The 14512-nt window shown below is 36.5% G+C and overlaps 1 protein-coding gene across 1 annotated transcript in view; it reads right to left on the bottom strand.

The window, feature by feature from the left end:
* TRAK2 (trafficking kinesin protein 2) overlaps window positions 1-14512 on the bottom strand; it is a 52737-nt gene continuing 38225 nt past the window's right edge. The window contains exons 9-16 of the mRNA XM_054585838.1: window positions 13623-13697; window positions 12148-12285; window positions 10235-10314; window positions 9716-9919; window positions 7947-8245; window positions 6326-6592; window positions 4352-4457; window positions 1-1900 (exon numbers count right to left, since the gene is read on the bottom strand). Coding sequence (XP_054441813.1) covers window positions 1222-1900; window positions 4352-4457; window positions 6326-6592; window positions 7947-8245; window positions 9716-9919; window positions 10235-10314; window positions 12148-12285; window positions 13623-13697 — 1848 coding nt within the window. The 3' untranslated portion in view covers window positions 1-1221. The remainder of the gene's footprint in view (window positions 1901-4351; window positions 4458-6325; window positions 6593-7946; window positions 8246-9715; window positions 9920-10234; window positions 10315-12147; window positions 12286-13622; window positions 13698-14512) is intronic.

Raw genomic sequence — 14512 nt, 5'->3', positions numbered from 1 at the left:
AAAAAAAACAAACAAAAAGAACCAGAGAAAAAAGCAAGAGCTTTGACTCTCCCATTAAAAAGTTCATTCTGTAAATTCACAGATATCTAGAAAAAGGCAGATGTGTTTTAATTTTATTTTACATTTAAAAAACTAGTCTCAAAGCAAGCACCTGGGTTTTTTACTTCAGTTTAAATAAATAATTTAATGTGCCTGAGAATTTTTGTGCAAATACATGTCATCTTTCATTAAAAATATGCATAGAACACTTTCAAAAAAGCTTAGCTGCAACCAACTTTCCTTATTAAAAAATGTACATACATACATACATATACAACATTCTCTAATTCCTACTGATTGTACTTCTGATTTAATCCCATCCAAATTCCAAGGAAATTCAATTATGTTCATACTCCTTGGCCACTAAACTTATCCAGAAGCAATATTCTGAAAACAAGTTTCTCTGATTCCAATTTACCCACATTTCCTTCTTAAAACAAACCCTTCCAACCTCCACACACATTGTGTTTTAGGATGTTGTATAAAAATACAAATTTAAAAAATGAACTTTTGTTAATCACAAATACAAAAGGAATTTGGGTGGTGCTTGGGCTCCCAGAGATTCAAAGACCTGAAAATAGAAAGCAAAAAGAGAGTCTCCACTACACTGATCTTATGAAAAAAGCAAAATTCCTCGATTGCTAAAGCTGTGAGTTTGCCATTTGATGGAAGTGTAATTTAGCCAGACATCAACAAGGGAAAACATAAAAGCCACCTCACTCTTGTCTCAGTAACAGACTTCCAGAATGGCTTTCTCTAGGCAACAAAGTTGCTCCTTTTCTCTTCCCACCTCCTCTAACCTGGGTGTTCTCTGCTTACGCTTACCAAAAAGGCAATGTGCTAGCGAATTAAGTATTCCTGGCATACTTCAATATCACTGAATTTATTTTCTCATCACTTTTTATTTTCAAGACAAGAACACCCAACCGAAGGAGTGTATTAAATCTTTTTTTCCTTTTCTGTCTCCAAACACTCACGACCCATTCATTTATACTTTTAATTTATTAGACCTCATTCCTTAAGACCTAATCTCAATTGTTTCCGATCTCTCACTTTCCTCTTCCCACATTCACAACCCATTTGCAACATTCCTTTTCTCTCCATCAGACCAGACTACCTTTATCAGTGCAAATCTATCCTTCGTGTGCTAATTTATATAGCAGGTCAGTTAACTGCTGAACCTCAGTCCTCCTTCAAGATATCCATTTTGGATGAGGATGTGCAAATTGAGGGGCCAAAGCTACCCATCATGATTGGAAGACTCTGATTCCTCCTCAATCCACTCAATAAATTACTACCTGAATTTAAATAAACAGTAGAGTCTGGTGTCTGAAGACCAAGTTCTGCCTCTTGGCTTCTTCCATTTTCCTGGGCATCAGGGGTCTTGATTGCTCTGGCTATCCCCAGTCTCTTCAGCCTCTCTACTAAGTTCATCTTCAATTGGCACACATCAGGAGGGTTCTGGGAAGGTCTCAAGCCATACATCTCCTGGAGGAATGTTTCAGCCGGTCGGGAGGCCAAAAAATTTTCAGAGAGATGTACTCGAGGCTCAAAGGGCAAAGGAGAAGGGCAAGGTGAGTGAGATGGTGAATTTGGGGGTGTGGAAGGGATAGCCAGGTCTTTAGGCAGAGGCTGAAGGAGCGAGTTCTCTGAGACTGGGCTGTGGTACACTTTAGCAGAGATGCCTCGCTCCTGTAGAAGTTTGGCCAAGCTCATGGTGCTACTGCAGGTTACAGTGGAGTCTCGTCGGTTGGTGATTGATTCACCAATGCTCAGTCTATAGGACATAGCAGGAGAATTTACCGCAGTGTTTGATGAACTGCTACTGCTACTTCCACAGGATAATGAAGGGAACCCAGAGCTTAAAAAAAAAAAAGAAATGCAGGAGAGACAGTTTAAAAATAAAAAGCCATCTCCAAGTCAGTATTTAAGTAATTACAGTAGTTATCCACAGAAAATATAGAGGATTAGGCAACACATTAATAACTGAACTCTGTGGCAGAGATCTGAGGAATGAAAATTTTGATCTTACTTAAATGATTGGCTAATTATTTGTAATTTGTAACTTAGTTATTAATATTAAAACATTTAATAGGATATGAAAGTTTACTTTACTCTTAGATAAAATTATTCTTAAATGTTAACTCTATATAATTGTGGGAATATAATTAAATTGTATGGTAGACATCAAAGAAATTTAAATATTAAGGAAAGTAAATTCTAGAAATTCTTGTTACTATGTCCATTCCAAAAAGTGAAATATGCCAAGAGACAACAATCTATTAGTAAACAATGAACATTTTAGAAAACACAACCTTTCATAATTAAATCTGAGAGATTCTTCTAAGGAGAAATTTCTTTTTAATCTTTAAATTTTATATTACTGAGAACAAATAAACTTCTAACTGTTAAATTTCTATTTTCAAGAATGTTAATTCCAAACAAGAGTAGAACAAATTTCTCTCAGCTTTGACTTAGAACATATGTTTCTGGACAATTAAACCTTAAAGCTTTAATACTTATTAGAATCTTTCTTTTTTTTTCCTTTTTTTAACAAATAAAAAAAACCAAGTAAGAAATGGTGATAGAATGGGGAGTATATTTCTTTACTCAATCCCTCCCCCCAAGTTACTGTATTTAATAGGTAAACTTTCACTTCATCAAAAAATACTCAGTATATCAAGATATCAAGATTTTTGAAGATTATAAACAAAATGCAAGTTTAGAATGACTAAATAAACTTCTCAAAGTATTAACTCAATCAATTGACTGCTTAGTTAAACTAAAAACCTCTAAAATGATGAGGTCCAGTATGTACTGCTAGGGCCCCACCTCCTTGTCCCTATTTTACTGTAGAATTTGCCTGTTCTTCCTGTTCTTTCCCAAGTTGTACACTTCATATGATGGAATCAGCCTGCATTGAGAGTGCCCTCAAGAACCAATTTTATAAAATTTATCTTGTTGACTATAAGAACAACATAGAAAGATTGCAGATATATCTGTTTATTACAGGCTTTATTGGGATCTTCATTGGATATCACCCAAATGCTTCCCTAAACAACTGCTTTGCTTCTATCTAATAGACATTGTGAATCAATCTTATTTCCCTCCACATTGGCAGCTGGAAAATTAAGACTCAAATGCCGGGCTCATCTTAGCAAGTATATAAAACTTCACACTAGCTTTACTCTTTTATCCATTTTATAGCCTTACTCTTGATTACTCTTTGCTTTATTTTTCTTCTCTCCTTCCAGTTAACAGTATCACTGCAATGTTATACATATTTTTGAAAACTACCTTAGATTCTATTTGGGAACTGGCAGGATAGGAATAGCAGCAATATGGTTTGTTAAGTTGAGATTCCTCCAATATATGTTGGAATATCCATGTTCTTGCCTATGCAATAAATCTTCAGCCTTGCCTAAAGGGGTCTGGCCTTTGTGCTCAGCCTCTGGGAAGCAACCTATGTCATATCTCGCAGAAGTGTCTTTGTTTAGGAGCGAGGCTGGCTACAGTAGATCCTGGGGCAGGCCTGGACACACCCAATAGTTGTAGGGTCAGGGCTGACCATGTCAGAAAGACCAAGCATTTGAATTAGGGCAGTGGCTTTGGGTCAGTGGACCTAGAGGAGAGTTCAACCATATAGGTAATCAATCGATCGATCGATCGATCATGCCTATGCAATGAAGCTTCAAGACAAAATCTCTGGACACTGGCTGGCAATGCTGCATGTGCACGATCATACATCAATGCCAGGGAATTAATGAATCCTAAAGACAAGGGAAGCTTTGCAAGTGAGACCCTCTCAGACCCTGATCTATGCATCTCTTTATTTGGCTAATTTTAACCTGTACCCTTCGTAGTAAACAGTCACCATGAGCCTAACAGTGTTCAGTAAAGTGCTGGGTCCTTTTAGCAAATTAATTGAACTAGAGAGTAGTTCTGGGAACCCCTTGACCTTGCAGATGCTGCCAGAAGGGAGGATACTCCGGTGTGGAGAGGACTGGTCCCTCGCAGTCTGGCTAATGGTAGGTATAGTCCCAGCTGGGCCATTTATGACCCGTCTGCCCCTGGACCAGTCACATGAACTTTCAGTATCTCATTTTCTTTATTTACACAACACATACTCCCTTTCCCTGCCTACTTCAAAGACTTATGAGATCAAATGAGAAAATACAATGTGAAAATATTCTAAAGACAAATTATCACAGAAAATTAAAATTCTGGGAATTAGAATGAAAGTAATTTTTAAAATAAAATCATAAAAACATAGGTGAGGAAAGAAGTGAGGCCTCAAATTGCCCAGACCTACCTGGGGGTAACCTGAGTGATATCAGAGGGATGTAATATCCTACAGGTGGTGAAGGTGAATGTCAAGTTTGTGCATGACATACACTTTCCTGGGTTTGAGGTTGCAACTGAAGTAGAGGTGTTTAGGGAATCAAACACAAAATTGAAAGAGCAGGTTAATAATGTAAAAAAATTCATTATTATTTATTAATAATGCAGCACTTATCAAGCGTTATTTATATAAAAATCCCCAATCTGAAATAAAATATATATAAATATGGTATTAGTATTGACTGGTTAGTATTTAGGTTCATCCTTCAATACTTTTAGAGTATGATTTAAAAGGATTAAAAATAGCTTAGAAATAGGAGAAAAACCCACTCTGAAAAAAATATATTAGCAACCAAGATCTAGTCATTCAATCTTTCTAGCCAATTTATCTATTCCAGCGGTTCTCAAAATGTGGTTTACAGACCTTGTTGAGGGAGTCTATAGATCAAAACAACTTTCACAGCAATGCTAAGATACCATCTGCCTTTTCGACTGGGTTGCCATTTGCACTGCTGGTCCAAAAGCAATGGTGGGCTAAACTGCTGTCTCTTTACACAAATCAAGGCAATGGCACTAAGCTGTACTCGTCACTGTTGTCTACTCACAGTATTAAAAAACAGCAACAAAACAAAATGCCAAATTCACATAAGAATGTCTTTGAAGAAGCAGTAAAAATTATTCATTAAATCTTTGCTCTTGAATCTTTTTCATACCGTGTGAGATGAAGTGGGAAGTAGGAATCAAGCGCTCTGCTGCGCGCCAACATGCCAGAGGAAAAGCGCATGTGCAGCTGAGTTAAAGTATTTTCATGGGACACCATTTTCACTTGAAAGAACCACGAATAGCAAACTACAGTTCTTTAGACTTGGCTATTTGGCAGAAATTGTCTTAAATATGAATGTAGTGGAACTGTCTCTTCAAGAAAAATAGTTGACAGTATTTGCTGCCACTGACCAAATTTAAGCTTTCAAGTGAAAATGAGATTTTGGAAAACTTGTATCTACCACTGAGAGCCTGAAAGCTTCCTAATACTAAAAGACTTATTTGATGAGATATATTATGTAATAAAATGTGTCAGCATTTGGATGATGTGCATAACTCAGTAGAAAAACCAGCATTTTCCAAATGACCAGTGCATAATGTTATAAAATCATGCATGGGGAAAAATGCATTAAAAATGTAGGATAGTCCAAAAGATTTTAACACAACAAAGTCTGAAAAATTCACTGATAGGGTTTCAGATTCCGTACTGCTACAAACCTTAAACTATCATTTATCACATTTTGGTGTAAAATCGAAGAATATCCACAAATACCTGAAAAGGCTATTAAAACACTCTTTCCTTTTCCACCTACATATCTTTGTGAGGCTGTATTTTCTTTGCACTCTTCAACCAAAACAACAGATTATAATAAATTGAATGTGGAAGCTGATACGAGAATCTATCTTCTATTAAGCCATAAATTGAGATTTGCAAAATTGTAAAACAAAACCATTCTCCTCACTACTTAAAAAATAGCTGTTTTTCATAAAGCATATTTGTGTTAACATATAATTACTATTTTTAAATGAGTTAATACTTTTAGAATTTCTCAGTTTTCATTTCTAATATGGTAATTATCAATAGATACAGCCTGCACAGACAAGCTCTCTGGAATTCTCGATGATTTTTAAGAGTGTAAAGAAGTCTGGAGCCCAGAAAGCTTCCAAGCCAGTGATTGAATTGATTTCTCTCTTCTGCCTTTTCTATTTATGTGACCTGGCTATGACAAAGTCGAACTAGAAAAGCCACTAAGTGCTATAGATTTTTATTATCTTACATTACGTTACAAGGCTAAGTACACTGCCATGAGACTTAGTAGAGACAGTCAGCTGACCATACAGTAAGTCAGGATGCAAAGTACAATTAGTTACTACACTATATTCAATCAAGCGCTCTTCTTACCTGTAGCTGGCCCACCTATTGAAGTAATGGGTGGTAGAAAGATTCCTGTTACCGGCTTGGGATCTGGAGGCTTCTGTTCTACTTGGAAAGGTTGCTGAACCTGAAAAGTGATACCTTCCTCTTCATCCTCTTCTAAGTCTGAGAGGTGATAAATGGCATCCTTGGGCAACTGGGTAAAGCCTTTAGTGATAACACCTGGTCGTGGGTCAAGAATGGTTCCTAAATTTGGTTGAGCAAGCTGCTGCCAGTGGTGCAGAGTTTGTGATCCTGAACGTGCAAGAAACAAACAAACAAACAAATAAATGGCATGTTATAAATTTCTCACAAAATTAAATCTTGAAACAGAAGCTAAAAATACATGTGTAAAAAAATGTAATAATAACATAACTACTTATTTGGTCTTAATATTTTGGCATAATTTGAAAACTAAAGTTCTCTGTGAAGGACTGACAATTTTGCTGAAGATACAAATAATAATCTTTCTATTTGAAAAGTTAACTTTAAAAAGGATATCTAAAGCAGGGGTGAAAAAACACGACAAAACCCTTAATAGGAACTCAGATCGGAGGCAGAGATGAGAAGGAAAATATGTGCCTCAGAGGTGGGGCTGTTCTTTTCCCAGGTGACAAAAATCAGTACTTTCTTGGCTTATAAACTTTCAGGTCAAAAGTCAGGATCCTAGAATGGAAGACACCTTGACTTTTTCAGAGAGAGAGAGAGAGAGAGAGAAAGAGAGAGTGTGTGTGTGTGTGTGTGTGTGTGTGTGTGTGTGTGTGCACTTACCCACCTTGCTCATGCCTCACCTTTCCTGAGGCTTGCAGGGAGAGTAGAAAAATGAAGGAAATGATAAAAATAGGACATCACCCCATGTTTCCTACCTATAAGCCCTGGTGAATGATTATCCCAAGAATTTGCACCAGGTGCATTGTCTAATTATGACACCGTAGTCATTTCATCCTAAAAATGGCAACTCTGACAAATACTTGCACTAATCATTAATGAATAAAACTAACATATAGAACTTGTGAGTTTGAGGGGTCCTACTCAAAACTTTGTCTGATATAGACTCTCTTGTGATAGTAGTAGAGAATCATTTGAAGACTGCCAATTTTGTATAAAAAATGAAATTTATTTTGAATTCAAGTTCTATCTTAGAAGAGAACAGAAACTGAACTGAAAATAACAGACTTGAAAAGAAAAATACAGGAACATATACCTCTAAGTAGATGACTTTACTGGGGTAAAGAACTCTTTTTTTGAACAGGAAGATAGAGGTGAAGTATTACATCTATATTATTTTTACTTATCATATCCCATTCATCTTACCATAAAAACTCCCATCAATAATATTCCTTGGCAAAGGACAAGAAAAGATTATTCTTCTTCCCTCATCTTTATATTTTAAAAAAATCAGTAAAAGTGAACTAATGGCGATGGCCTGGAGAACTCATTCATTTTCCCACAGAGCACTACCCAGCATTGCCCCCCGAACAGCAGTTAGGGACGACAAAGATGTCTTCTGCATGCAGTGCTCCTACAACTACAGTACAAATCTCAATTCTAGGGGAAGGAAAGGCCAATAAGGAACATGGCTTAAAAACGGCCTTTACTGATTTATTACCTTCAAGGGGTTTGACGATTTGTAATTTTTCAGGCATAAAACACCGAAGGCAGCTGGCACTGCTGAAGTCTGTGATCTCCGACCGGTCAGTGCAGAGAGAGGCAAGGCTCTCCGTGGGGGTGCCACGGCCACTAACCCCGTCTTTCTGGTCAGCCAGAACCTGGATCTTCCGCTCCCATTCTTCAGCAAAGAACTGCTTCTCACTTAAATAGTTCTGTCGCCGCAGACTAAGGCGATGCAGTGCTGTAGCCAACTCACTATCTCCAGAGGGTTCTGGTTGACCCACCTTCTGAACGTTCCTATGGAAGAATCACATTCATGGGCTGTAAGGACTGTAAGGGTCATGAGCAAAACCTAGACTTCTCCTTTCTGTAACGGTGAATATTCAAAAGACTGATCTCAAAAACAGTACTTTCTCTTAGATATCTGGAATACAGAAATAGTAGCAGCATACCGAAGTCATTAGTGTTATATATCACTTTTACAGATCATTTCAAGTGACTTTGGATAGGCAAAAATATACATATTATTATGTTATGTTTACTCACTTTTCTATTTCACTTGATATATGAACTATGACCATCTATAAATTCAGTTTAGTCAAAAATTAACTATTATCATATTTCATGAATCTATAGTATCATTGATTACAAAAGGTACCATTATTTTATGTACTACTCAGAAAGAAAAAATGCTACCCATTAAACTATAACATGTTACTAGCTGCAAAACATAAACAATTTCAAAAATATTAAAATGTGAAAAAAACTGCTTCGGGCCATAGAGTCCCCTATGAATATTACAGAATATTTAAAAAGCAAATAACAAGACTTATAAATACTGCATTTTCATAGTCCTGTGATACATTTTTTTCACTTTTCACCACTTTTTAGATTAGAGGTATCTTATAATTGAATATCAAAAGGAAGAGTAGCAAGCTGAGTTGTAGTTGCTCCTGGCTACTGTGTGTGAATTCACAGAGATCTGTTTGTTCAATCTTCTAAGGTAAGGTATTAACACATAAAGCTATGTGGGTGCAGAACATGCTCACTGCAGACCAGGCAATACAACTGAAAATCCAGAGTAATGATTTCTATGTTGGGAAAGATTTCTCACAGGTGCTAAATACTTACCTTTCAACACCTTTCAGCTGACTTTCCAGTAACTGCTATTTAATTTGTAGTTATTAGTTATTTAATGCTAGTTATTCAGTTCAATGAAAAAAAGGAAGGAAATCAGTTTAAACAAATATGAAATTATAAGCAAGCTAAGTTTTCCTCAATAGGTATTCATGCTTATTGTTTATCTGAAAGGCATCAAAGCAGTTGAGATTATGAACATGGGTTATGAGAAACTGTCATCTGTTACTATGTATAAACTACCAATGACCGAATACTTTCAAACGTATTTGAGTTTGAACATGAAGATTTAAACCTAAACTTTGCCACACCAAAGAAAAAAGTAGTAAAGAATGTCAGAGTTTAATGCAAGCTCCATTTGTTAGTACACTTAATTAAATGTAACTTTCTTACTCCAAAACACTTTTATAATACCAATGATCAGTCTTACAAATACTGAGATATGGCATCATTACTGAATGGAAACTGACAGTTTCAGAACTTCTGTGGGAAAGCACAGAGCAATGCCGGAATTTGAGTATGTGAATCTGTTATGTTGACATCACAAGAAACATACCATGAAACTTAGATTTTTTTCCCACTAAATTTAAACTTAGATTTTTTTCCACTGCCACGGTCTATGTTTCTTACCCTGGACCCTCCTCCAAGTTGCTCCGCTGGCTCAGGAGGGTTTTGTCCTCTGTTTGTTGTAAACCAGACTCAAAAGGTTTTGCTGTCATGATGACACTTGAACGGTTGGAGCCTGGAATGGCTAGCAGAGCTGGGAATGGGACAGAGCGGCCCCGTGTGTCATTGGCAATCCTGACAGTATCAAATACCCGCTTCTGCTGGGCTCTGTTAAAACAGAAGTGTTCATTATTGCCACTCTCTGCTGCTGGAGTGCTTTAGAAAAGAGACATGTATGTGTAATTCATTAAAAATAAAGCCACCCTGAATAGTCTCTAAAGCTTAGGAAAGATCATTAAAAAATAAACTCCAGAACAAGAGAACTCCCACAAATGTGAATATTAAGGGAAAAAAAAAAAAAACCCTGAAAAGTAAGCAGATTGACTACTGCATTGCATAATGCCTATTGCTTTGGGTTGAGGCTTCCTTTAAATTTCTATCCCAATGGTTGAATAAGAACACATGTATGTAATTTCTACTTACTTTTGTTTACAGAGAGAAGATTCCTCATCCAAACTCAATTTTTTACGCATGGTCCCCTCAATCTCAGATGCCAGAGATTCCTAAGAAAAAAAGTTTGAGATTCCTATAATAATTATGTAAGAGGCCTGCTAGGAGAAGTGAACTGTCCTTAAATTTAGAGTCTCCAGAATCCAGTACGTTTAGTGTTACAATAAAAGAAAATACAAATAAATATAGAAGAAAAAAAAAAGACATTCTGGAAGTGCAACTTTTAAACAAGAACGAAGTACTTTTTCAGGCAAAAACCAATATGATAAACAAATACTACATATGCAGACACAAAAATAAAAGGTACAAGAGGCCATAAATTAAAATGTTACTAGTGATTCTGTAGAGGGCAGCATTTGATGGTATTTAACAATTTCTTTTGGTTTCTCTGTAATTTCTAATTTTCTATAACAAAACATGGACAGCTTTTATAATATAGAAGAACCTTTACAAGAAAAATAAGCAATCTTCTCTTTCCCCTGCACAGGGATCAGAATTCAACTAGCATGGGTGGAGTGCTCGGCAGGGCCGAGCTGACAATGACTGGAACTGGAGGTATTGGTGTGAACAGTATGGATGGAAAGAATGATATAGAACGGTTTGCGTGGGTTTGTGTAAAAACATATGTATATTTCTCAGCTTTATCTACTGAAGGGCCTGTAAGCAACAACACTCTAGTGGCAATGGGCACATGGCACCCTGATCTTGGATTCTAAATACCATTCCTCATCAAAAGTAACTAAAGCAACGTGGAGAAATGGCTGATTCCAGGACTGGGACAGGGGAAGGGCAAGATGAGCTTGAAGGAGATACCCCTGGCCAAACCTGGGACGACTGGAATACCAAAATAAAAAAAAATAATGGGAAATAATAATAATGAACTAAAATGGGATTATATGAGTTCATACTGAAATAACTTAGTGAGCAATCAATAAATGAGGCAGAAAAGCTCTAACTTACAAAAGAATAATAGTTAATAAATGTTGAAAACATGAAGAAATTAGAAATCACCACTTGGCATTAAAGCACTGTATTGATGTCAACTTTCTGACACTGATGGTGGTGATGCGGTTCTATAGGAGAGTGTCCTCGTTTTTAGTAAATACACACTGAAGTATTAAGGGAAATAGGATGTATCTGCAACATAATGTTAAATGGTCCCGAAGAAAATAAAAGAATAGAGACTGTAGTAGAATGTTAAAAATTGACGAATTTAAGTGAAGGATATATGAGAGGTTTTTTTTTAAACTATCATTGGAACTGTAGTCTAAATTTTAGATTATTTCAAAATTAAAAAGTTAAAAAACAAAAATGTGCCCTCAATATTCTTCAGAAAATCTACTATGATTTATAGTTTCCGTTTTTAAAAAAAATTTCACAGGATTACATGTACGTGTTTAAAACGAACTAGATTGCTAAAATAAGTCTTTGAACCAACATTATAAATTCTGGCATAAACTTAGTAGTTTTCATTAAATAAACATAATTCCCTACTCTCATGGGGCTTATACTCCAACTGAAGTTAAATACACCAAGAAACTCCGGATCTATTGTAAAAGGTTTTATTTGAATAAGTGGGATGTAGTGTGGCTAGGGTAAGGATGACCCAAATTTAAGGAGTTTGATGGTCCACAGACCTGAACCTAATCTGCCCAGAGTTTATCTCATATATTACAATAAATGTGGGTGATCATCTGTTACAAAGAAGGCTAGAATAACTAAGAGTATTAAGATAGAGATATGCAAATTAATGCCTAAATCAAAGGACAATTCATGTTATCTCTTCTTAAGATGCTTTACACACCATCAGAAACTGTACCACTCTTAGGACAATCTAATTTTAAGCAAGTTTCCTTAAATACATAACATCTTTCTTAGTCCCTTACCCCAGAAAATGCTCCACATGATTGGGAGAAGTAGAGATGAGCAGCAGGGCCAGATCTACTACGAAGTTCCTTTATTTCTTCTTGGGATTCATGTAACATTCCTAGGCACTCCATATTCCTGTCTTGTAACTCATGCAGCTGAAAGAAAGGATGGTAATTAGTGCAGTTTATTATATTCTGAAATGACAACGGGAGAAAAAAACCCCATTGGCATAAATATTAATTTTATCCAGAGAGCTAACTAATCAATACAAAGACTCTAAAACAAACTAAGCAAGGACAGTACATATATATTTCAAGCTGCCAGAATCAGGTGAGTCTTGGCCAGAGTATACATAAACACAATTTCTTTTTTTTTTTTTTAAGATTTTATTTATTTATTTTTAGAGAGGGTAAGAGAGGGAGAAAGAGGAGAAAAACATCAATGTGTGGTTGCATTTCGTGCACCCCCTGCTGGGGACCTGGCCCACAACCCAGGCATGTGCCTTACACTGGGAATTGAACCAGCGACCCTTTTGGTTTGCTGGCCGGCACTCAATCCACTGAGCTAGGGCCAAAAACAGGATTTCTTAAAATTCCGAATGTAGCTGAGACAACTAACTATATTCATCAATTCAATATTTAATGCTTCATACCCTTAATCTCACAGAGGAAATATAATAGTTATGGTCAAGTCAGATTTAGCATACCGTTAGATACGTTCTGTTTTCAACATCATTCTGAAGCCTGTAAATGACAAGACCAAGTCTACAAAGTATTGCATATGACGTCAGGGTGCTCATACACCCTAACAAAGTAGTTTCCTCTCCCTTGTTTTAGAACCTTTTTTGTTAGAAATTTTTGAAGTTAAAATGTACTCTGAAAAGTATGTACATTCACAAGCATCAATAGAGTACATTCACAAGCATCAATCTAACAATTGATGCTTGTGAATGTACATACTTTTCAGAGTACATTGTAACTTCAAAAATTTCTTGAAGTGTAGTATGTTGACTATATTATCAGCAGCACCAGGACTGGGATGCTTATGAAACATGCACATTCTAGGCCCTCCTTCTAGACCTACTGAATTAGAGACTTTGGGGGATGGTGCCATTTCAGACTCACCCTGCCAGGTAAAAGAACCATCAAATTATATCTAATACATAAAATTTTTATGTAGATACTAAGTAAGAGATTTTTGCTATTTCTCCTGATACTTTAAAAACTGTTGGGTTAGTTAGGGTAAAGCAGGTAAGAGGGTCACTTATTCCTAAAGAATCTTATAAAAGTCAAGGTTTTCCCCATTAGTCAGTATGGATGTTGCTATGTTATTAGTTTTAGGGATAGAATTTCTTAAACGCTTTACTTCTTAGCTCTCATAATTTCATCTTGATCTTTTGCTGTTATTTTAAATCTTATTCACAAAGATGAAAGAAACTATTCATTCCTCCTCCTCCTCCCATATCATACAAGATAAAGGAAGATTTCATTACCTCCATTGTCAGTTGCTTTTGGGCATCTTTGGAAGCTTGTAGGTGAAGTCTCAGTTCTTCCTTCTCAATCACATGCTAACAACATATGATAAGAGACATGTGAAGCCTTCCCATATAAAATAGAGGCTACTCTCTTTAAGGGTGCCCCTCAGGGATATAGACTATGCTGAAACCTATAAAAAGCTTACCTTCCAAAAGCCAAATAAGAGCAATAAAATGGCCAGAACACAAAATCCATCAAGATGTTCAGAGGCCAATGAACATGAGTCAGTAATTCACATCACAATTTTCTGAGAAAGATCCAACCCCCTTTTACTGTAACCAACCCCGCCATTCTTTTAACGTTATTTCTGCAAATGATGACCTGTTAACTAATAGGTGACTGCAGATAAACATCCTCTTTGCTTAAGAATCCTAGGAACTAACTTCAAAGAAGCAGACTTCAACCTTTAGACATTCCAGCTTTGGGAGATCTGCTGACCTTGAATCAATTATCTGAACAGACTGTGTTAGCTTGCCTATGGTCCTCTCAATGGAGAACTCTCAGCCCCCTTCTTAGGATTCCTTTGCTCTGTTGTTTTTCCTTCCTTCCCCCTCCTTACAAAGACCCTTGCCCTTGTCCAATTGTTAAGCTGGTCTTTGAGATGAGGGCTCCGCCATCTTCTCAGGCAGTGGCTCTTGAACAAACCTACTTTCCTTCTTCCAGTCCCCTATCTCTTGATCACTGGCTTTTGGGCTGTGGATAGCAGCCAACCTTGGGTTTGGTATCATTGTGGAGAGAAATAGTGACTTCAAAGCAGTTATCCATACATCATGACACAGAGAAGACCAAAACAGTGATCAGATTAAAGCACTTTAAAAGGACAGGGACCATGATTATTTTGATTAAT

This window comes from Pteronotus mesoamericanus, unplaced genomic scaffold (genome assembly GCF_021234165.1).
Source record: "Pteronotus mesoamericanus isolate MK-2021 breed Mesoamerican mustached bat unplaced genomic scaffold, CSHL_Meso_final contig_90, whole genome shotgun sequence".
In the NCBI taxonomy this organism is placed as follows: Eukaryota; Metazoa; Chordata; class Mammalia; order Chiroptera; family Mormoopidae; genus Pteronotus; species Pteronotus mesoamericanus.
This window is presented reverse-complemented; position numbering and strand designations above follow the sequence as displayed.